Raw genomic sequence first — 20,033 nt, forward strand, 5'->3', positions numbered from 1 at the left:
CGCCGTCGGTCCGTGCAGGCCCGCTCCTCCCTGTGGGCCCTCGGCCCTGCGCACCCTCCTCCGCTCGGGCGCCGGCCCCCCCGGGGCCTCTCCGGCCACCGATCCCGCCAGGGCCCCTGGCGGGACGCGCCTCCGCGGCAGGGACCTGGCTGTGTCCCCTTCCCGGGCCGGCTGAGAACCGCATTGGCATTTGTAGATGGAAGGAATGACGGAAGGCCCGAGGGCTGGTGGCCACAAATTCATTAACGTACGCAAGCTTGCATTCTTTCATTCATTCACTACTTTCTGCGTACTTGCTCCGCGCCAGACTCTGAGCATACAGTAGTGAACAAAACTATCACGGGACTTGCTCTTCTGAAACTAACAGTCTAAGGGGAAACAGGAAAAATTTCAGGTTCTAATAGACAAAATATTTCATTTTTTTTTAAAGTAGATTTCTTTATCTCTTCTAGATGGAAGAGTGGGCTGATGGATATTTCTTCATGGACATTTGGGTTGTTTCTAGTTTTTGCCTGCTGCGAATAAAGCTCCTATAAACATTCCTGGGTAAGTCTTTGTGTAGCAATATATTTTCGTTTCTCTTGGGTAAATAGCTAGGAGTGGAGTTGCTCCATCGTTTTAACTTTTTAAGAAACTAGCCAAACTTGTTTGATCTCTAATTGCACACATTTATATAGAGGCAGGGTGAAGAAAGTGACAAATAAAGGCTATTTTAAAATGGTCATTAAAAAGCACTTTTTAAACAATAGATCTTCATTGGAGTATAATTGCTTCACAATACTGTTAGTTTCTGTTGCACAACAAAGTGAATCAGCCACATGCGTACACATGTCCCTATATCCCCTCCCTCTTGAGCCTCCCTCCCATCTTCCCTATCCCACCCCTCTAGGTCATGGCAAAGCACTGAGCCGATCTCCCTGTGCTCTGCTGCTTCCCACCAGCCAACTATTTTACATTCGGTAGTGTATATATGTCGATTCTACTCTCACTTCGCCCCAGCTTCACCCTCCCACCCCAAGTCCTCAAGTCCATTCTCTATGTCTACCTCTTTATTCCTGCCCTGCAACTAGATTCATCAGTGCCATTTTTTTTTAAGATTCCATATATATGCATTAGCATATGGTATTTGTTTTTCTCTTTCTGACTTACTTCACTCTGTATGACAGACGCTAGGTCCATCCACCTCACTACAAATAACTCAATTTCTTTCCTTTTTTTGGCTGAGTAATATTCCATTGTATATATGTGCCACATCTTCTTTATCCATTCATCTGTCAGTGGACATTTAGGTTGGTTCAATGCCCTAGCTATTGTAAATAGTGCTGCAATGAACATTGTGGTACATGTCTCTTTTTGAATTACGTTTTTCTCAGGGTATATGCCCAGTAGTGGGATTGCTGGGTCATATAGTAGTTCTATTTTTAGTTTTTTAAGGAACCTCCATACTGTTTTCCATAGTGGTTGTATCAATTTACATTCCCACCAACAGTGCAGGAAGGTTTCCTTTTCACCACACCCTTTGCAGCATTTATTGTTTCTAGATTTTTTGATAATGACCGTTCTGACCGGTGTGAGGTGATACCTCATTGTAGTTTTGATTTATATTTCTCTAATAATTAGTGATGTTGAGCATCTTTTCATGTGCCTCTTGGCCACCTGTATGTCTTCTTTGGTGAAATGTCTATTTAGGTCTTCCGCCCATTTTTTAACTGGATTATTTGTTTTTTTGATATTGAGTCACATGAGCTGTTTGTATATTTTGGAGATTAATCCTTTGTTGTTTCATTTGCAAATATTTTCTCCCATTCTGAGGGTCGTCTTTTTGTCTTGTTTATGGTTTCCTTTGCCGTGCAAAAGCTTTGAAGTTGAATTAAGTCCCATTTGTTTATTTTTGTTTTTATTTCCCTTACTCTAGGAGGTGGGTCAAAAAAGATCTTGCTGTGGTTTATGTCAAAGAGGGTTTTTCCTATGTTTTTCTCTAAGAGTTTTATAGTGTCTGGTCTTACATTTAAATCTTTAATCCATTTGCAGTTTATTTTTGTGTATGGTGTTAGGTAGTGTTCTAATTTCACTCTTTTACATGTAACTGTCCAGTTTTCCCAGAACCACTTATTGAAGAGGCTGTCTTTTGTCCATTGTATGTTCTTGCCTCCTTTGTCATAAATTAGGTGCCCATATGTGTGTGGGTTTATCTCTGGGCACTCTATCCTGTATCATTGGTCTATATTTCTGTTTTTGTGCCAGTACCATACTGTCTTGATTACTGTAGCTTTGTGGTATAGTTTGAAGTCAGGGAGCCTGATTCCTCCAACTCTGAAAAAGCACTTTTTAAATAAGTGAAATATTTTAAGATAGGGGGTAAAAGGAACTGCCAAACTGTTTTCCAAAATGGTTGTTGTGTTTTACATTTCCAAAATCTATGTATGATAATTCTATTTGTTCTGCAGCATGGCCAACGTTTGATATTGTCTATCTTTTTAGTGTTAGCCATGCTAATAAGTGTAAAATAGTACATCATCATAGTTTTATTTGCATTTCTCTGATGACTAATGATGTTGACCATGTTTCATGTGCTTATTGACCATTTTTATATCTCTTTTTAAGTGTTCAATTCTTTCACTAATTTTTTAAAAAAACATGTTATTTGTCTTATTATTGATTTGTAAGAGTTCTTTATATATTTTGGATACAAATCCTTCATCAGATATATGTATTGCAAATATTTTCACCCAGAATGTGCCTTGTTTTTTTAAAATAATGGTGCCTTTTGGGAATTCCCTGTTGGTCCAGTAGGACTTGGCTCTTTCACTGCTGGGGCCCAGCCACTCAGCGTGGCCAAAATAAATAAATAAATAAAATAACGGTGCCTTTTGAAAAGCAGAGGTTTTTTATTTTGATTAATTTGTGGCCTGTAGACTATTACTCAGCAATAAAAATGAATAAAGTGTAAAATGGTACAGCCACCTCGGAAACAGTTTCAAAATGTTAAGTGTAGACTTACCATATGGCCCAGCAATTCCACTCCTAAGTATATGCCAAAAAGAACTGAAAATGTATGCCCTCACAAAAACTTGTACATGAATGTCCACAGGAGTATTATTCAAATAGCGAAAAAGTAGACACAAACCAAAATGTCCATCAAGTAATGAATAGATAAACAAAATGTGGTGTATCCCTACCATGGAATATTATTCAGCCACAAAAAGGAATGATGTACTGATACATGCTACAACAGGGATGGACCTTGAAACATTATGCTAAGCGAAAGAAGCCAGACACAAAGGACCACATATTATATGATTCCATTGCTATGAAATGTCCAGAATAAGTAAATCCAAAGAGACCATAGCTGGGACAGTAGCTGGGGAGAAGGACAGGGGAGTGACTGCTAATGGGTACAGGGTTTCTCTTGAGGGTGATGAGAAGGTTATAACATTAGCTGTGATCGTTGCACACCTCTGTGAATATAGTAAAAAAACCACTGAATTGTGGACTTTAAAGGGTGAATTTTATGGTGCATGAATTATTTCCCAATAAAGTTGTGATTACAACAAATACAAACTGTTAATACATACAACACGGGTGAATTTCAAAACCATTTTGCTGAAAGAAGCGTACACAAAAGAGTAGTCCTATATGATTCATTAATATAAAGTTCTGGAACAGAAAAACCAATCTATAGTGATGGAAATCAGATCAGTAGTTGCCTGTGGCAGGGAGTGGGGAAAAAGAGGGAGAGTAAAGGCCACACAGGGAACTTGGTGATGGAGATGTCCTATATCTTGATTCGGGTGGTGATTACATGGGTGTATGCACTTGTCAAAACTCATAGAACTGTACACTAAGATGTGTGCATTAAATTGTATGTAAATTTTTACTTCCATAAAGTTAATTTAAAAAACAGATTTTCCAATATAAAATAAAAATTAAATTTAAAAAGAAATAAAATAAAATAACAGATTTCAGTCAGGCAGCATAGTCAGCAGTGCTTTCCAACCTTTCCCACATCATGATACCCTGAAGGAATGATAATATAGCTCTTGGAGGGCATTTAGGGTCCTTGGTTAGCATACTGTGGACCGGAGGCTCCCAGCCCGGGCTCTGGCTGCCTTAAACCTGGCTGAGGGCAATACCTGTCAGGAACATGCTTGGGAAGCTCAGTGTGGCAGTTAACAGAGTGGACTCTGGGGTCAGACTGAAGAGGGTGAGGGAAAGTACTGCTCTTCTGATAACTGCCTGTGTGACCTTGGGCAAGCTACCTAATCTCCCAGTGCCTCTGATTCCTCATCTCTGAGATCAGCATGATAATAACACTTACTTTAAAAGATCATTGACGTTAAAAAGAAAAAGGGACTTCCCTGGTGGTCGAGTGGTTCAGACTCCCAATGCAGGGGGCATGGATTCAGTCCCTGGTCCGGGAACTAATACCCCACATGCTGCACGGCGTGGCCACACACACACACACACACACACACACACACACACACACACAAATCATTGACACGATCAAGTGAGATAACGTAAAAGTCCCTAGAATCTACCTGGCACAGCATAATTAATCAATTACAACTATTTTCATAAAAGGGGTCGAGAGCTACTGGACCATTTGAGAACATAACATTTCCCTAACTAGTAAAGTTTCTTGTTCTAAAAAAATAAACTATTCTTTAAATTTTTTACATCTTGGGCATTCTAAATACAAATGAATCTCATTCTAAAATATAAACGAGGGACTTCCCTGGTGGTCCAGTGGCTAAGACTCTGCGCTCCCAATGCAGAGGGCCCGGGTTCAATCCCTGGTCAGAGAACTAGATCCCACAGGTCGCAACTAAAAGATCCCGCACGCGGAAACGACGATCCCACATGGCGCAACTAAGACCCGGCACAGCCAAATAAATAAATATTAACAAAAAATAAAATAAAATACAAATGAATCCCCAGCAGGGTCCAGCCTGGCACCCTTGTCGTCTGGCATTGCTACGATGAATTTTCACTGCGTCTGTCTGTGCCGGCACTTGTGTGTCTGTCTCTACCATGCCTCCCCTCCTAGTCTCCTCCTGCTTCTCCGTGGGGATCAGAGACGACCCCAAAATTAAGGGGGTACAAAAGGATAGGCGTTTGAGTGGGGGATCCCCCACCCCTTCCCTCCTCCCTCTTCTCCCCCTTCCATCTCCTGGCGCCTGTAATCACCAGGCGGTCTGAGGCTAAGTGGTAGTTTTGCCCACAGTGGAGGGGCTGGGAAACCACATCCCTCCTAGGGCACTCCTGGCCATTGTCTGCATCCCAGTCTCGTCCATTATTGAGATGGATCTGAAGGGGGCATGGTGTTTCCCATGGTGTGGGTGCCGGAGACAGCGGGGGACTGAAAGAGGAGCAGGTACGGGGGAGACAGAGGAAAAGGTGGGCTGCCAGGCAGACAGACAAACTGCACTGGGGAGAAAGGCAAATGCTCAAATCAGGGAAGGGAAAAGGATAATCTGCCCCCTGGGCGGGAGGTGGATTTATCACTTCGCCAAAGGATTGGCTAAACACTTTGCAGGGCCCAGTGCGAAATGAAGTGGGACCCCCTTATTAAAAAAGTTATTAAGAATTTCAAGACAGTGACAGCAGAGCATTACACCAAGCATGGGGGCCCTTCTGGGGGTGGCCCCGTGTCCAGTGCATAGGTCACGGGCCAGGGAAGCCAGCCCTGCTGCCAACGTCCCCTCTCCTCTCCCTGCTGATGCTAGCGACACTCACCCCCTAGGTTCCCTGGCCTCTTTCCTCCTCCTGACACACAACTCCTTTCTTCCCCCTCCAATCTCCCTTTTAGGCCTGGATCCAGCTGCCCCCCCAGATCCAGATCCCAGCCCAGCTGTAGCCTCCATCGTGGCTGAGGGAGGGTCCCTTGGGTCTGGCGCCTACTTCAGCAGGAAAGCCCGTCTCTCCTTCCGCCACCAGATGCATGACATAGCATCGGCCAACGACTCCACCATTTGAAGGGGACAACCAAGGGCTGAACTTCCAGGAGGCCTTGGCAACCTTCCTTCCCCCACCTTCTCAGTCATCCCAGTGTCCAGCTCCCTCAGATCCCTCATGACCTTCTTATTAAATACACTGAGAATTGCCAAGCGCTGTGTGTATGTGCATGTTTTGGAGAGGAGATGGGGACCACGACACCAGGGCTGTTATGGGGCTGAGGTGGGAAGTGCAGCATGAGGTGGGAGTGAGGACGCAGGATTGGGGAACAGGAGGCAGCTGATCTCATGCGGCGCCCAGGTGTGCCTAGCAGGAAGTAGGTTTGCTGAAATCAAGCTTCAGAGTTGAGTGTGGTGAGAGCAGTTTGGAGCGGGTGCGGGGTAGGCAGGACAGCAGATGGGGCTAGGGAGCGTATTCGTTCAATGACTATCAAATGTCCACTCCCCGCCAGGCATTGAAAATATATCAGTGAATCAAGCACAAGGAATTCTCTCTTCTCACTGAATCTGCTTTCTGGTAGGGGAGGCAGACAATAAATAAATAAGCATGGTAATAGGAGACAGCGGTAAGTACTGCTACGAAGAAAATTAAACAGGTAATGTGAGAGCAGGGTGGAGGAGGGTGGTTTCTTAAAATTCAAGTGGCCAGGAAAGGCCTTTCTGTTGAGGGATGGAGAGTTCTCAGGATTTTGGAGTACAAGGGAAAGAGGAATCAAAGATGCCTTGAGACAGGGAGGACCGGGAGAACAGGTTTTGCAGAAAATCAAAAGTTCCGCATTGGTTCTTTTGAGACACACATTTGGGGTGAAAGATCCTTCTTCACTTAATTCAGGACCTCACCAACTCCTTAGGAAGCCTCCTCTGTACCCCCCGAAATCCTCCAGGGTAGGATTATATTCTAGAACCAGGTTTTCAAATGTGGCTTCCACAGTTCCCTTATCCATAGACTGGAGAAATGTAGATTAGGGCAAGACTGTCGGTCACTGTCAATGAGCACTTGGCTGGAGTGGGGACCGTCTTGCAGGGGCCAGAGCCAGCTCTCAGTTTCTCATCCGTGGGGCTGAAAGGTAACTTCCCATCACCTCCCCATGGGAATGGTGGCTTCTGGAGCCAACCCACAGCACTCCCAGTGGCCGCCCTCTCCCACTCAAGGTCAAACTTAAACTCCATGTGCACCAAGGTCCAACTTCCTCCCGAAAGCCAAAGAAGTCACACTGCTGCTTCTGACAAGATGAGGTGACAGAGGTGACTGTGAAGAGAGGGGACTGTGAACCTGGGTCGGACATGTGGAGTCCTTCTGACTTTAGGGCCAGTAGCCTCCCAGGAGGCAGGAGGCAGGCTGAGGGGAGGTGACTCCAGTCTCTCTCAGAATTCTGAGTTCCCCCTTAGGCTTAAACAGGGAGGGGACTGGGTCATTTGTTGGGAACCCCTACACCAACCACACTAGTGTCACAGAGACCTGGATATGGTAACGAAAGTGTGGGGCATGATGGCCTGGAGAAGGGTCCTCTCCAGCTCCCTCAGGGCAGTGGTTTATACAAACAGAAATGGGCCAGAGAAGTTCAGGCTTGAGGTTAAGAAAAGAACCCCAAAGCACACAGGTTCTCACTGACAAACTATTTATTGAATTTTGTCATCAGTATGGGATGTCTCTTGTTGTATCTTAGAATCCTAGGATTCAGGGATGTGGTAAAGTGGCAATGGTGAATTTGGGAATCTGGTCTCCCAAAAGTACCTGCCGCTCTACCCCTGATTCTGCAATGGCTGCCAGGCGGATCACCCCTCCGCTGGAGCCATCCCGCTCCATGGCCAAAGCGAGAGCTGTGGAGAAAAGAAGAGAGTTGGGATTGGAGTCAGATGCTGGGATCGTGGCAAGGAAAGAGGAATGCTGGCCTGGCTCGAGTATGGGGATTTATGCTCACAGACCCAGAAGCCGCAGTTCTCACCATTGGCAGTGAATTGCAGACATTCTTCCTTGGTCATGCCCTCCCGGTAGGTAGCATCGACATAGCCATAGATATAGGAACTCCCGGAGCCCCCGATGGCAAAGGACTGTCTTACCATCATACCCCCCATGGGTACCGAATACACCTGCCAGACGGAGGGAGGAGAAGAGTGTCACCATTTGTACCCTCCCCACAACACACATATGTTCGCCTGTCCACTGCGGAACTGGTATGTGAAAAGTTAATAGTAAGTGATGTAGAGACTGGAAAGAGAACTAGAAAATGCCTGCGGTGGGGAGAGAATGAAAGGCATGGTTCCAATGTTCTCGGGGTGGTGGTATCTGACCTGCCCCCCTTCTTGGGGGTCCCAGCCCGCAATGATGATTCCTGCCATCAGGTCTTCTCGGTATCGGTAACACATCTCCTTAAAGAGGCTGGCTGCCGTGTGTACCAGCGGAGGCTCATTCAGCTCGATGCTAGAGGGTGAAGGGAGTCATAGGGAAGGCAGTGTCAGGACCTGGAAGTCAGACTATTCCGCTCCTCAGGTCCCAACTCCTTTCAGATACTTGCTCCCCCAATGCCCACAAGTACCTGTGGAAACCAAGCTGATAAGTGACTGCGTCAGCTACTGCCTGGGTATCAGCTGCTGAGCCTGAGCGGCAGCAAAAAATACGGTCGTGAATAGGGGTCAGCTTGTCAGTCACTCGATTGGCGATGTACGACCTGCAGGATAGCAGAATAGTGAGGGAAGGACCCCACCTGTCTCCCACTTTCATCTTTTACCATCCACTCCCTCAACAGGAATTCCAGTATTTCCTGTTAGTTCTCATCTAAACTGAAGCAGGCTGGAGAACAAACTTTTGCAAGAAGTTCACCAAAAGGTGAAGAGAACTACGAAGCAGTAGAAGCTGGAACAAATCCTTATCTCCCGGGAGAGGCGAAACCTCCCTTCCCACAGTAGTCTATGGAGGGTAAGGATGGGCTGGCAGGCAAGGAAGGAAGGAAGGGAAAGACGGGAAGAAGACCTTTCACATATCTGTCCTGAGCTCACCCAGTGGTTGTTCTGGAGTCGGCTCCTAGAACCACGCCCCCTTCAAATTGCACGGCCATGATAGTGGTCTGGAGAAAGAGGAGAAAGGGGTGAGTCTGGGCCTCTCCATATTCTCCAGCATACACAAACCTTAATGATCCGTCTATCCAGTCCCTAGAGTATAAGAAAAGTCGTGCGCCACCAACACATCGTCAAATCTCATGGGGTTCTCAATAACCCGCAGAATACCAGAAATTCAATCTTCAAGTTCCCAAAGACCCACCCTGACCTTAAGCTTTCGTCCTGCAAGATTCCAGAATTCCACGCTTCAGCCTACCTTCCACCTCCTCCCACACCACTCCTGCGTCCTTAGGATACCCTTCCCCTGCCTGACAGCATCACACAGACCACCTCTCTTCCCCGCCCCTCCAGTTCTCCCAACCCACTCCAGCCTTATCTTTCCATCGCTTCAATCCCTGTGCATATCTCGTGAACCCCGAGTCCTTCCTTACCCCTGTTGAGACTTCTCGGTTTTCCCAGTCGGGGGTAATGGCCTCAGGCCCCCAGGCTGGTGCTGGCCGCGCTCCCCGAGCAGCTACTAAGGTGGCCGCCATCTTCCTCCTCCGGTACGGCCACAAAGCAACTGTCGTAAAGCGCTCCGTCACCCTCTTTAGTCGTGCTCTGGGGCCTTCTGGGGTCGAAGCTGCGCCACGGTTGACGGCAGAAAGGAAAAGAAATGTGTAGTGAACCTTCTTTGCGACCGTGAGAGCTTGATGGCAGCGTGGGTGGCAAACAAAGAAAGAAACAAACAAACAAAAAAACCCAAACAACAAACAGATCCAAACCGTCTGGAAAAACTACGTTCCTATCGGTATACGCGGGACTGATCGGAGTTGCGATTCAAAGAGGCTTCAGGATAGACTTGAGCGTCTCCGATTTAGAATGACCGCACTATGTTTTCATTTCTCTTAGGTATATACTTAGGCGTATACACTAGGAGTGAAATTGTTAGGTCATTTAGTAAATTTTTGTTTAACATTTTAAGGAACTGACAGCTTTTCCACAGCAGCTGCCTCGTTTTACATCCTCACCAGCCATGAATGAGGATTCCGATTTCTCCACTTCCTAATTCTTGTGGTGCATTTTTAATTTTACCCATCCTAGTGGGTGTGAAGTGATATCTTGTGGGGTTGTTGTTGTTGTTTTTGCTTTTCCCTGTGATGAGTGACATTGAACATATTTTCATGCGCTGATTGACCATTTGTATATCTTCTTTTGAAAAATACTTATTTAAGTCCTTTGCCTGTTTTAAAATTGGGTTATCTTTTTATTGTTGAGTTATGCGGGGTTTTTTTTTTCCCTTCACGAGCAAAGCATCAAACTTTTTCTTTTCTTTTTTTTTCTTTTGCCGCATCGCGCGGCTTGTGGGATCCTAGTTCCCCCACCAGGGACTAAACCCCGGGCCCCTGCAGTGAAAGCCCAGAATCCTAACCACTCGGTCACTAGGGAACTCCCAACATCAAACTTTTTAAAAAATTGAAGTATAGTTGATTTACAATATTGTGTTAGTTTCAGGTGTATAGCAAAGTGATTAAGATATATATATATATTTCCATTATAGGCTATTACAAGATATATGAGTATAGCTCCCTGTGCTATACAGTAAATCCTTGTTGTTTATCTATTTTATGTATAGTACTTTGCATCTGTTAATCCCATAATCCTAATTGTTCTTTTTATATTCTACATACTACACCTTTATCAGACATACAATTTGCATATATTTTCTCCCATTCCATGGACTGTCTTCTCACTTTCTTTTCTTTTTTTAAAAATTAATTAATTTATTTATTTTCGGCTGCATTGGGTTTTCATTGCTGCGTATGGGCTTTTTTTAGTTGCAGCTTAGTTGCTCCGCGACATGTGGGATTTTCCCAGATGAGGGCTCGAACCTGTGTCCCCTGCATTGGCAGGCAGATTCTTAATCACTGCACCACCAGGGAAGCCCCAGATTTTGTATTTATTCTTGAGTCAGGTTTGGTAGTGTGTGTCTTTTTAGGAATTTGTCCATTTCATTTAGGTTATCTACTTTATTGGCCTACAGTTGTTTACAGTATTTCCTTATAATACTTTTTATTTCTGTAAGATCGTTAGTAATGTTTCCTCTTTTTTTTTTTTTTTTTTTCAGGATCTCAGTTCCTGACCAGGGATTGAACCCGGGCCACAGAAGTGAAAGCCTGGAATCCTAACCACTAGGCCATCAGGGAACACCCCCTCTTTCTTTCTTCTTTTTTTTTTTTTAATTAATTTATTTATTGGCTGTGTTGGGTCTTTGTTGCTGTGCGCGGGCTTTCTCTAGTTGTGGCGAGCGGGGGCTACTCTTCGTTGTGGTGTGCAGGCTTCTCATTGCAGCGGCTTTTGTTTGTTGCGGAGCACAGGCTCTAGACACGCAGGCTGCAGTAATCGTGGCATGCGGGCTCAGTAGTTGTGGCTTGCAGGCTCTACAGCGCAGGCTCAGTAGTTGTGGCACTCAGGCCTAGTTGATCTGCGGCATGTGGGATCTTCCTGGACCAGGGCTCGAACCTGTGTCCCCTGCATTGGCTGGCGGATTCTTAACCACTGCGCTACCAGAGAAGTCCCTCATTTTTTTTTTTAATACTCTTTTGTATTTTCTTCTATAAACTCTTTTTTTTCTGGCTGCATTGGGTCTTCATTGCTGCGTGTGTGCTTTCTCTAGTTGTGGCGAGCGGGGGCTACTCTTCGTTGTGGTGTGCGGGCTTCTCATTGTGATGGCTTCTCTTGTTGTGGAGCACAGGCTCTAGGCACACAGGCTTCAGTAGTGGCGGCACACAGGCTCAGTAGTTGTGGCTCACAGGCTCTAGAGTGTAGGCTCAGTAGTTGTGGTGCATGGGCTTAGTTGCTCCACAGCATCCCCTCTTTCATTTCTGATTTTAGTAATTTGAGTCTTCTCTCTCTTTTTCTTGGTCAGTCTAGCTAAAGGTTCGTCAATCTTAGTGGTCTTTTCAAAGAGCCAACTTTTGTTTTAGTTGATTCTATTGTTTTTCTGTTTTCTATTTCATTTATTTACACCCTAATCTTTATTATTTCCTTCCTTCTGCTTTCTTTAGATTTAGTTTGCTCTCCTTTTTCTTTTCTTTTCTTTTTTCTTTTCAGCTGTGACACGTGGCTTGCAGGATCTTAGTTCCTCAAGCAAGGACTGAACCCAGGCCCCATGCAGTGGAAGCGGGGAGTCCTAACCACTGGACTGCCAGGGAATTCCCTGCTTTTCTTTTTCTAGTTTATTAAGGTAGAAGGTTAAGCTGTTGATTTGAGATCTTTCTTCATTTTTAATATAGGCATTCATAGCTACACATTTCCTTCTGAGCACTGCTTATGCTGTATCCCAAGTTTTGGTATGTTTTGTTTTCATTTTCACTAACCTCAAAATATTTTCCCTGTGATTTCTTCTTTGACCCAGTGGTTGGTTAGGAAAATTCACATACTTGTGAATTTTCTAAATTCCCTTTTGCTATTGATTTCTAATTTCACTCCAGTTTAGTTGGAGAATATTTTGTGACTTCAACCTTTTTAAATTAATTGAGACTTTTTTGTGGCCTACCCTATGGTCCATCCTGGAGAATGTTGCATGTGCGCTTGAGAAGAATGTGTATTTTGCTGTTACTGTGTGGAGTAGTCCTCCTATGAACCTGCCATACTATTTCTACATACTGCAGCTGGAGCTGGTGTTTTTTTTTTTTTAAGTATTTATTTATTTGCCACGTAGGGTCTTAGTTGTGTCACGCAGGATCTTTCGTTGTGGTGCGTGGTCTTCTCTCTAATTGTGGTGTGCAGGCTCCAGAATGCACGGATTCCAGAGCACAGGGGCTCATTAGTTGTGGCGGGTAGGCTCTGTAGTTGCAGCACGTGGGTTTAGTTGCCCCGCGGCATGTGGGATCTTAGTTCGCTGACCAGGGATTGAACCAGAGTCCCCTGCATTGCAAGATGGATTCTTAACCACTGGACCACCAGAGAATCCCTGGAGCTGGTGTTTTGAATTGAAAATATGATCCAGACAATCCCCCACTTAAAATTAACTCTCAAGATAAAGTCCTGTCTCTGTAACATAGTTTATAAGGCCCTTCATGTACTCACTCCTGCCCACCTGTCTGGAATCACATCTCTTATTTACTTCTAAATTTTTTATTGTAATAAAATATAAATAACATAAAATTTAGCATTTTAACCATTTTTGGTGTACAATTCAGTAGCATGAAGTACATTTACTTTGTTGTGCAACCCCCTCTTTTCTTTTTGACACTCTTGTCTCCAGCCATCTGAACTATTTTTAGTGCTCATACATTCATTCAACAAAAGCTGTTGAATGTCTACTGGGTGCCAGGCACAGTTTGAGGCACTGGAAGTACATCAGGGAACAAAGTAGACAGAAATTCCTAGCCCCATGGAACTTACATGTATTAAGGGAGACAAAAAAGTAAGTGCAATATACAGCATGTTAAGTAGTGAATCATATTAAGAAGAAAAAGCAAAGAAGGGAGATAGGAAGATGTGTGTGTGTGTGTGTGTGTGTATGTGTGTGTGTGTGTTGAAATTTTAGAAAGAATAAGCAGGGAAGGTCTCACTGGAGAGACATTTAAATAAAGACCAGAAGGAAGGAGGGAAGTCATTTGTATATTTTGGGGAAAAGCATTCTGGACAGAGGGAAGATCAAGTGCAAAGTCATGAGGCAGGATCATGCCTGACATATTCAATGAATATTGACGAGGTCAGTTTGGCTAGTGCAATCAGATCACATAGGGCCTTTGAGAAGCTTTTCATCATTCTCAACTGAAAATATGATCCAGAAAATTTCCTGCAATAGGAAGCCCTTGGAAAGTTTTGAGCAGGGAAGTGACATGATATGCTTTATATTTTAAAGATCACTTTGGCTGCTCTATTGAAAATACACTGTAGGGACGCAAAGTATGGAAGAGAGAAACAATTAGGAGGCTATTGCAATAATCCAGGTGATAGATGAAGTTGACTTGACAAGGTTGGTAGCAGTGGAGATAGTGAGAAATAGATTCTGACTGCTTGGAGGTGGGTACGATGAAAGAGAAACCAAAGAGTCAGGATGACTGCAAGGATTTTGGCTTAAGGACTTGGAAGAATGGAATTGTCGTTTGCTGAGCTAGCGAGGACTGTGGAGTATTTTGGGAGGAGAGAATATTGGAAGCTCAGTTTTGGACTTGTTAAGTTTGCTATCTCTAGTTGAAATCCAAGTGGAGATGTGGAATAAGGAAGTGATATATAGTATTCTGGAGTCCAGGGGAAAGTGGGTTGGAGTTATAATTTGGGAATTATCAGTGTGTAACTTTACTATTGTGGGAGTGGAGTCATTTAATAAACATACATTACTGAGCTGAGCACCTGCTTGGTGTGAGGCAAGACGCACAGGTTTTAGCCTTGGGTAGTTGACAGGAAAGGGTGTCATTTATTGAGATAGGAAACACAAGAAGAGGTGCAGTTCTGGGAGGAGGTGACTGGATTCGTGTTGGATGTGTTGCATTTGTGGTGTCTGTGGAGGTGTCCGGGAAAGAGTTTGCTTTATGGGGGCTGCAGCTCAGGGGACAGGTCTGGTCTGGAGACTTGGCACGTAGTTGGCAACTGAAGCTGTAGGAGTGGTTGACATAGGCCAGGGGTAGCATGAGTCTCTCGGCGGCCGGAAACAGGGATGACGCATCTTCCCACATCTATTTTTTCCTGTTTCCCTTAAGCGCCTGCTGTCATCACACAAAACGCCCTAAATCGACGGCTACCAAAGAATACTTTTCTTTAAATATATTTATTTATTTATTTATTTATTTATTTTAGGCTGCGTTGGGTCTTCGTTGCTGTGCACGGGCTTTTCTCTACTTGCGGCGAGCAGGGGCTACTCTTCCTTGCCGTGCAGGCTTCTCACTGCGGTGGCTTCTCTTGTTGCCGAGCAAGGGCTCTAGGTCTGTGGGCTCAGTACTTGTGGTTCGCTGCTCTAGAGCACAGGCTCAGTAGTTGTGGCTCACGGGCTTAGTTGCTCCGCTGCATGTGGGATCTTTCGGACCAGGGCTCAAACCCGGGTCCCCTGCATTGGCAGGCGAATTCTCAACCACTGCCACCAGGGAAGTCCCAAAGAATACTTTTTATTCCCCACAGCTCCTCCCTTCTCCCGGAGATTGCGGATAGAGGCAGGGTCTAAAAAACCCACCCCTATCAAGGTGAGCCTCCGGGGTGGTGACGTCACCAAGGAAGCGGGGTATATGGAGACCACGCCCCCGGCACCGGGAGGCGGGGCCAAGGGCTCAACCTGGAGCTGCACCGACCCCTCCCCAGGGCGCTTCCTTCCTCCGGCCAGTAGGCGTCAGGCCAGCTCGAGCAGGCCGCCGTCGGCCAACAAGCCCTGAGTACGGTTGTAGACGTCCTCTAGGGTGCGCGCGGCCCGGACCAGCGCGTTCCGCGCCTCCGCCTCTTTGGAACCCGGACACGCCAGCTCGAGCAAGCGGCCGCGACTCGGGAAGGCGAGGAATGCGAGGTGAGCGGCCTGACGGACGAACCAGGGGTGGTGCGGAGCCAGGGCCGTGCCGTAGGCGTCGCTGCACTGAGCGCCAGCGTCCGGGCCTCCGCGCATCCCGGTAGCCACCCGGTGGAGGCAGAGCTGGGACCAGCGTAGCGCACGGTGCAGCAAGAGCATCGTCATTGAGCCCGGGCACCCGGCCGAGAGTCGTGGGGCGATCCCGGGCCGCTCCCACGCCACCATGGTCGCCAGCGACGTGTAGTGCGCGGCCTCTGGGCCGTGCACCAGAGCCTCGAGGGCTGTCACTTTGGCGGAGGCCTCGCTTGTGGCGAAGGCGAAGATGGAGCCGAGGGGAATTAGGAACCTGTGTGTGATGGTGGGAAGGGTAGGAAGGTTTGAGAGAGGGCGATGGAGCCACAAAGAGGCGGGGACTGGATGGGGTTGGGGGAGAGACCACTCACCGGACTAGCTCCCTCCATCCTGCCAGGTACTGCGACAACTCCACATCCCTTTCCGGGTTCAGACTGGCGCGGAACGGCCTCATCATGCGGCCCAGCATCCCCTGAGGGCCCAGACACTGAGGCTCTTCCCGTTCCGGGGCCTCCAAGGGTCCCGACTGTTGCCGGACCTGGGGGTGAGATAGGAGGGGAACGGAGTGGGAGCAGAAGCCCTAGCTTGCTGGGTTCGCCAAGCAGCCCAGTTGGGCTCTGAAGAAATTATTCCTAAAATCTAGATGGTGTCCCTCTTGCTGTATTCTCAGCTTCTGACGGGAGAAGGGAGAGGAGGAGGAGGGCCTGCCCTTCATCGGATCCTCAGCCTGGTGCACTTCCCCCTGCTCAGGATCCTACCTGGAGCTCCCAGTCCCAGCCCTTCCGGGAGCATACCTGGAAAGGAGGCGGTTCCCTGGCAATGCAGGACTGGGCCCCAGATCTGCAGCCTGAGAGGGCACCTGAGGGAAGTGAAACAGAACAACGAGGGCTTGAGCAGAGACCTTAGGTCTCAAGGGCCTGGATTCCCCGGTTCCTCCCAGAGCAGGTGAGGGAAGGGGTACTCACGGAGGCTCCGAGCCCAGAGATAAACAAGCAGTAGTGTGAAGACAGCAAGAGGAATCGCACTGCGCAAGCAGCGCCGAGGGACCGGCTGAGGCAGTGCGACCCGCATGGCTGCTGCAGGGACCACCGCCCCCTCACCAGCCCCTCGCCAGGCCTTGTCCCTTCGCCTCCAGGAGGGGAGAGAAGCCGCAGTGCCTGAGGCGCAAAGGGTTAATAATTAACCTACTAAGTCCCTCTCCCCTGTGCCCTTTGCCCCAGAGGGCAGCATCTGAGGAGAGAGGGAATCAATGAAGAGGATTTGGGGGATTCGGTAGCAGTGACACGTCGCTACATTTCCCTTCCCTGTAAGGCCAGGTTGTAGTAAGAGGAAGGCTGGTTATTGTGAGGTGAGGCTGAGGTCTATGTGCAAACACTGTAAATGGAAAAGCTTACTACAGCTGCTCCATAAATCTTACCTTTTAAGTTCAAGCATGGGGCACCTGGGATTCAGAGAACACCCTCTTCTAAATTCTCTATCCTGTCCCCAGGGGACCTTATCTTATTATTATTTTTTATTTTATAAATTTATTTATTTTTTGGCGGCGTTGGGTCTTCGTTGCTGCGCGCGGGCTTTCTCTCGTTGCGGTGAGCCGGTGCTACTCTTTGTTGCGGTGCGCGGGCTTCTCATTGTGGTGGCTTCTCTTGTTGTGGAGCACGGGCTCTAGGCGCGCGGGCTACAGTAGTTGTGGCACGAGGGCTCAGCAGTTGTGGCTCGCGGGCTTAGTTGCTCCGCGGCATGTGGGATCTTCCCGGACCAGGGCTCGAACCCGTGTCCCCTGCATTGGCAGGCGGATTCTCAACCACTGTGCCACCAGGGAAGCCCAGGGGACCTTATCTTAATCTGGATGCCTGAGGTCTCAATTATATAGTTTAGGCTGTCACCTTTTACATTTTTGTAGTTTACTTTTTTTAATCTCCAAATTGATTCCTCAATCATTCATCAAACCAACCTTTATTAACTACCTCCACATGCCAGGCCCTGTACTAGGCCCCATGAAGACAAATGTGCCTTCACAGAGCTCAGGGTCCATTGGAGCATTTATCATCTGTCTCCCCCACTGGAATGTGAGCTCTGATGAAGACAGGGGCCTTTTCTTGGTGGCTGCTCTATTTAGCATTTAGAATATTGCCTGGGCCCAAACACATTATTTCTAAATAAGTAATATTGAATAGACAAAGGAATGTGTTGTATGAAGGGCAGGCAAATCAGGGGTGGTACTCCCCACAACAATTTTTTGTTTTTAATTAGGAGTCCCCCTGGTGGTCACAGGGGGAAAAACATGGAGGGAAAGGCTACAGGAAGCGACGAAAGAAATAGCGTCGTCTCCTGTTCTCAGTTCCCTGTCCATAAACTTTTTAAAACTGTTCCTGTCTCTGTGTACATTTTCTTTTGAGGGGAAGGAATGTCCCAGATTCTCAAGGAGTCGGGACCCCAATCACTCACAAGATGCTTCCCAGCTCCCACAGTTCATGGATTCTTGCCCTGTCTCACTTCGATGCTCCCTCACATCCTGGAGTTCCCTGGGGTCCCTGTCCAGTGGGATTCTGGAACCATCACTTCCATCCCTAGCCGTGGGTTCCCCATTTCCTAGTGCTGGAATGTTCCCTGGCTTGCTGACTGTGACCTTAGGCAAGTCGCTTGCAATTTCGCAGCCCTAGTTCCCTCACTGGCAGAATAGGAATGGTAATTCTCACCTCCTAAAATTGTTGTGTGGATTAAATAAAACATGCCAGCAAAACGCTAACCACGATTCGTGGCCTATAGTCTGTAAACGTTCGGTAGGTTGGTGGTTATTTAAACCCTCCTCCTCTGGCGCTGGGAGCGTCAGTCTCCCTGAGCTGAGAAACAAGTTTGTAGGCTTCCGGAACGGATTAGTTTTGAGTGTCACTTAATCCAGGTGGCCCTTCCGCAGTCGGAGCCCTCTTAGGGCAAAGGTGGTATACACCTGCACAAAGGGCCTGGGCTCACAGAGGCTGCGGGATGGAGCGGGGCGCGGGAGCCAAGCTGCTTCTGCTGCTGTGGGCGACGTGCTTCGGGCGTGCAAGAGCAGATGCGTCCAGCGGCTACACATTGGTCATCGAGGTGACCAACGGGGGGCCCTGGGGCGACTGGGCCTGGCCAGAGATGTGTCCTGACAGATTCTTCGCCAGCGGGTTCTCACTCAAGGTAGGGGCTCAGGCCTAGGTCTCGGTGGGGACCCCAAGCAGAGGATGGCAGTCTTCTGACTCGTCCTCCGCCGCCCAGATGGAGCCCCCCCAAGGCATTACTGGCGACGACACGGCTCTGAACGGAATCCGGCTGCACTGCGCGCGCGGGAATGCGGAGCTCAACACGCACGTGGTGGAGTCCCAGTCTGGAAGGTGGGGGGCAGGGGCCGAGCATCCCCTAGGGTCGGTGTATGCCCCTTACTCTCCATTACACGCATCCCCTACCGATAGGCAGGTTCCTCCAGCGCTGTGGGGAGGTTTAGACCTGGGAAGCGGGTGGGAGACTCCCAGCTCCGCACCTCGGTGGAGGTCAGGTGACTGGAGCACCTGACTGGGAAGCCCCGAGGCCTGGGTCCGGCTGGAGGTGGGTGAGGGCGCCCGCGGAGACCGCGCGTCTCTGCTTTCCTCGCAGGTGGGGCGCGTGGAGTGAGCCGCTGTGGTGTCCCGGCGGCGGCTTCCTGGTGGCTTTCTCGCTTCGCGTGGAGGCACCCGTGACCCCCGGGGACAACACGGCTGCGAACAACGTGCGCTTCCGCTGCTCCGACAGCACGGAGCTGCAGGGGCCCGCTCTGTTCTGGGGAGACTTTGGAAACTGGAGTGAGCCTTGCCCTAAAGGAGTGTGCGGCTTGCAGACCAAGATCGAGCGGCCTGGAGGCCTCCGCGATGACACCGCTGTTAACGACGCGCGCTTTTTCTGCTGCCGCAGCTGACACCATCGCCGCCCTCTCCCAGCCCAAGCCTAGTCCCACCTCCGCTATTAAAGCTTCTCTGTCTTGGCTTTGGTCTCTCTTGTTTTAGGGGTGGGAAACTGCGTAGCCCCATCTTCCTCCTAACCTAGCATTGGGCCAGGCCCAATTAGGATTTGGTTTCAGGAGTCCATGGCAAGCTACTGAAAGTTACCGACCCATAGTTCAGAAAAGACACACTTAAACACAATTTTGCGTACAAGTTAAGGAAGTCCCTGCCTTTCTGTGAGCCTCTGCAGACACATCGTCCCCATTAAGAGACCAGGTTGTTTCCTTTCTGAACCACCAGTGACCCCAGATCAAGAAATTTCTACCAAATTAGGAGGTGACAATGCCATATCGTGTTAAGGTTTCATTTTCTAGAACTTAGGAGGCTAAGATGTCTTTTCCATAGTTTTCCTTCCCTGCTGCGCCAAAACTCAAACAGTGGCTTTTCTGTATACTGAGTCCCATTGAGGGTCTTCGTCCTTGCTGCCCTCTCTGCCTGGAATCCCCCAACTGTCCAGAT

At 47.9% G+C, this 20,033-nt stretch overlaps 4 protein-coding genes across 7 annotated transcripts; 2 read left to right on the forward strand and 2 right to left on the reverse strand.

The window, feature by feature from the left end:
- The first annotated feature begins 108 nt into the window (after nt 1-108).
- On the forward strand, nt 109-6,102 carry C19H17orf114 (chromosome 19 C17orf114 homolog). Of its 3 annotated transcripts, XR_009516936.1 has the most exons (3): nt 109-247; nt 453-546; nt 5,813-5,950. XR_009516936.1 is itself a non-coding variant. In XM_059996816.1 (2 exons), the coding sequence occupies exons 1-2, from the start codon at nt 5,305-5,307 to the stop codon at nt 5,977-5,979; spliced, it is 240 nt and encodes a 79-aa protein (XP_059852799.1). In that variant the 3' UTR covers nt 5,980-6,102. The 3 variants fall into 3 exon arrangements, 1 of the variants encoding a protein (XP_059852799.1); XR_009516937.1 differs by lacking the exon at nt 453-546 and having other exon boundaries at nt 178-247; nt 5,813-5,947; XM_059996816.1 differs by lacking the exons at nt 109-247; nt 453-546 and adding an exon at nt 5,305-5,377 and having other exon boundaries at nt 5,813-6,102.
- Nucleotides 6,103-7,559: 1,457 nt separating this feature from the next.
- PSMB6 (proteasome 20S subunit beta 6) lies at nt 7,560-9,601 on the reverse strand. Its single transcript, XM_059998429.1, has 6 exons — nt 9,446-9,601; nt 8,955-9,022; nt 8,495-8,626; nt 8,250-8,379; nt 7,904-8,048; nt 7,560-7,778 (listed from the first exon to the last, which is right to left on the reverse strand). Exons 1-6 carry the CDS (start codon nt 9,545-9,547, stop codon nt 7,636-7,638), a joined length of 720 nt encoding a protein of 239 aa, XP_059854412.1. The 5' UTR covers nt 9,548-9,601; the 3' UTR covers nt 7,560-7,635.
- Nucleotides 9,602-14,775: 5,174 nt separating this feature from the next.
- On the reverse strand, nt 14,776-17,020 carry GLTPD2 (glycolipid transfer protein domain containing 2). The gene is made up of 4 exons (XM_059998428.1): nt 16,536-17,020; nt 16,365-16,429; nt 15,942-16,108; nt 14,776-15,844 (listed from the first exon to the last, which is right to left on the reverse strand). Exons 1-4 carry the CDS (start codon nt 16,639-16,641, stop codon nt 15,328-15,330), a joined length of 855 nt encoding a protein of 284 aa, XP_059854411.1. The 5' UTR covers nt 16,642-17,020; the 3' UTR covers nt 14,776-15,327.
- Nucleotides 15,121-19,576, forward strand: VMO1 (vitelline membrane outer layer 1 homolog). 2 transcript variants are annotated; one of them, XM_059998430.1, is made up of 4 exons: nt 16,082-16,114; nt 17,821-18,738; nt 18,817-18,932; nt 19,192-19,576. In XM_059998430.1, the coding sequence occupies exons 2-4, from the start codon at nt 18,553-18,555 to the stop codon at nt 19,487-19,489; spliced, it is 600 nt and encodes a 199-aa protein (XP_059854413.1). In that variant the 5' UTR covers nt 16,082-16,114; nt 17,821-18,552; the 3' UTR covers nt 19,490-19,576. The 2 variants fall into 2 exon arrangements, 1 of the variants encoding a protein (XP_059854413.1); XR_009517104.1 differs by lacking the exons at nt 16,082-16,114; nt 17,821-18,738; nt 18,817-18,932 and adding exons at nt 15,121-15,184; nt 15,325-15,498 and having other exon boundaries at nt 19,192-19,329.
- The last annotated feature ends 457 nt before the right edge of the window (nt 19,577-20,033 follow it).

The sequence above is a fragment of the Delphinus delphis genome, chromosome 19 (assembly GCF_949987515.2).
Source record: "Delphinus delphis chromosome 19, mDelDel1.2, whole genome shotgun sequence".
In the NCBI taxonomy this organism is placed as follows: domain Eukaryota; kingdom Metazoa; phylum Chordata; class Mammalia; order Artiodactyla; family Delphinidae; genus Delphinus; species Delphinus delphis.

Excerpts from the sequence above, each read along its gene's own strand:
- C19H17orf114 (XM_059996816.1), top strand. The coding sequence starts at position 5,305 with ATGGATCTGAAGGGGGCATGGTGTTTCCCATGGTGTGGGTGCCGGAGA. Across the intron at positions 5,378-5,812 it reads GGGGACTGAAAGAGGAGCAG|GCCTGGATCCAGCTGCCCCC; the intron begins GTACGGGGGAGA and ends TCTCCCTTTTAG.
- PSMB6 (XM_059998429.1), bottom strand. The coding sequence starts at position 9,547 with ATGGCGGCCACCTTAGTAGCTGCTCGGGGAGCGCGGCCAGCACCAGCC. Across the intron at positions 9,023-9,445 it reads ACCGAGAAGTCTCAACAGGG|ACCACTATCATGGCCGTGCA; the intron begins GTAAGGAAGGAC and ends CTCTTTCTCCAG. Across the intron at positions 8,049-8,249 it reads ACCCCCAAGAAGGGGGGCAG|GTGTATTCGGTACCCATGGG; the intron begins GTCAGATACCAC and ends TCCGTCTGGCAG.
- GLTPD2 (XM_059998428.1), bottom strand. The coding sequence starts at position 16,641 with ATGCGGGTCGCACTGCCTCAGCCGGTCCCTCGGCGCTGCTTGCGCAGT. Across the intron at positions 16,430-16,535 it reads TCTCTGGGCTCGGAGCCTCC|GTGCCCTCTCAGGCTGCAGA; the intron begins GTGAGTACCCCT and ends CACTTCCCTCAG. Across the intron at positions 15,845-15,941 it reads GGATGGAGGGAGCTAGTCCG|GTTCCTAATTCCCCTCGGCT; the intron begins GTGAGTGGTCTC and ends CATCACACACAG.
- VMO1 (XM_059998430.1), top strand. The coding sequence starts at position 18,553 with ATGGAGCGGGGCGCGGGAGCCAAGCTGCTTCTGCTGCTGTGGGCGACG. Across the intron at positions 18,739-18,816 it reads CCAGCGGGTTCTCACTCAAG|ATGGAGCCCCCCCAAGGCAT; the intron begins GTAGGGGCTCAG and ends TCCGCCGCCCAG. Across the intron at positions 18,933-19,191 it reads GTGGAGTCCCAGTCTGGAAG|GTGGGGCGCGTGGAGTGAGC; the intron begins GTGGGGGGCAGG and ends CTTTCCTCGCAG.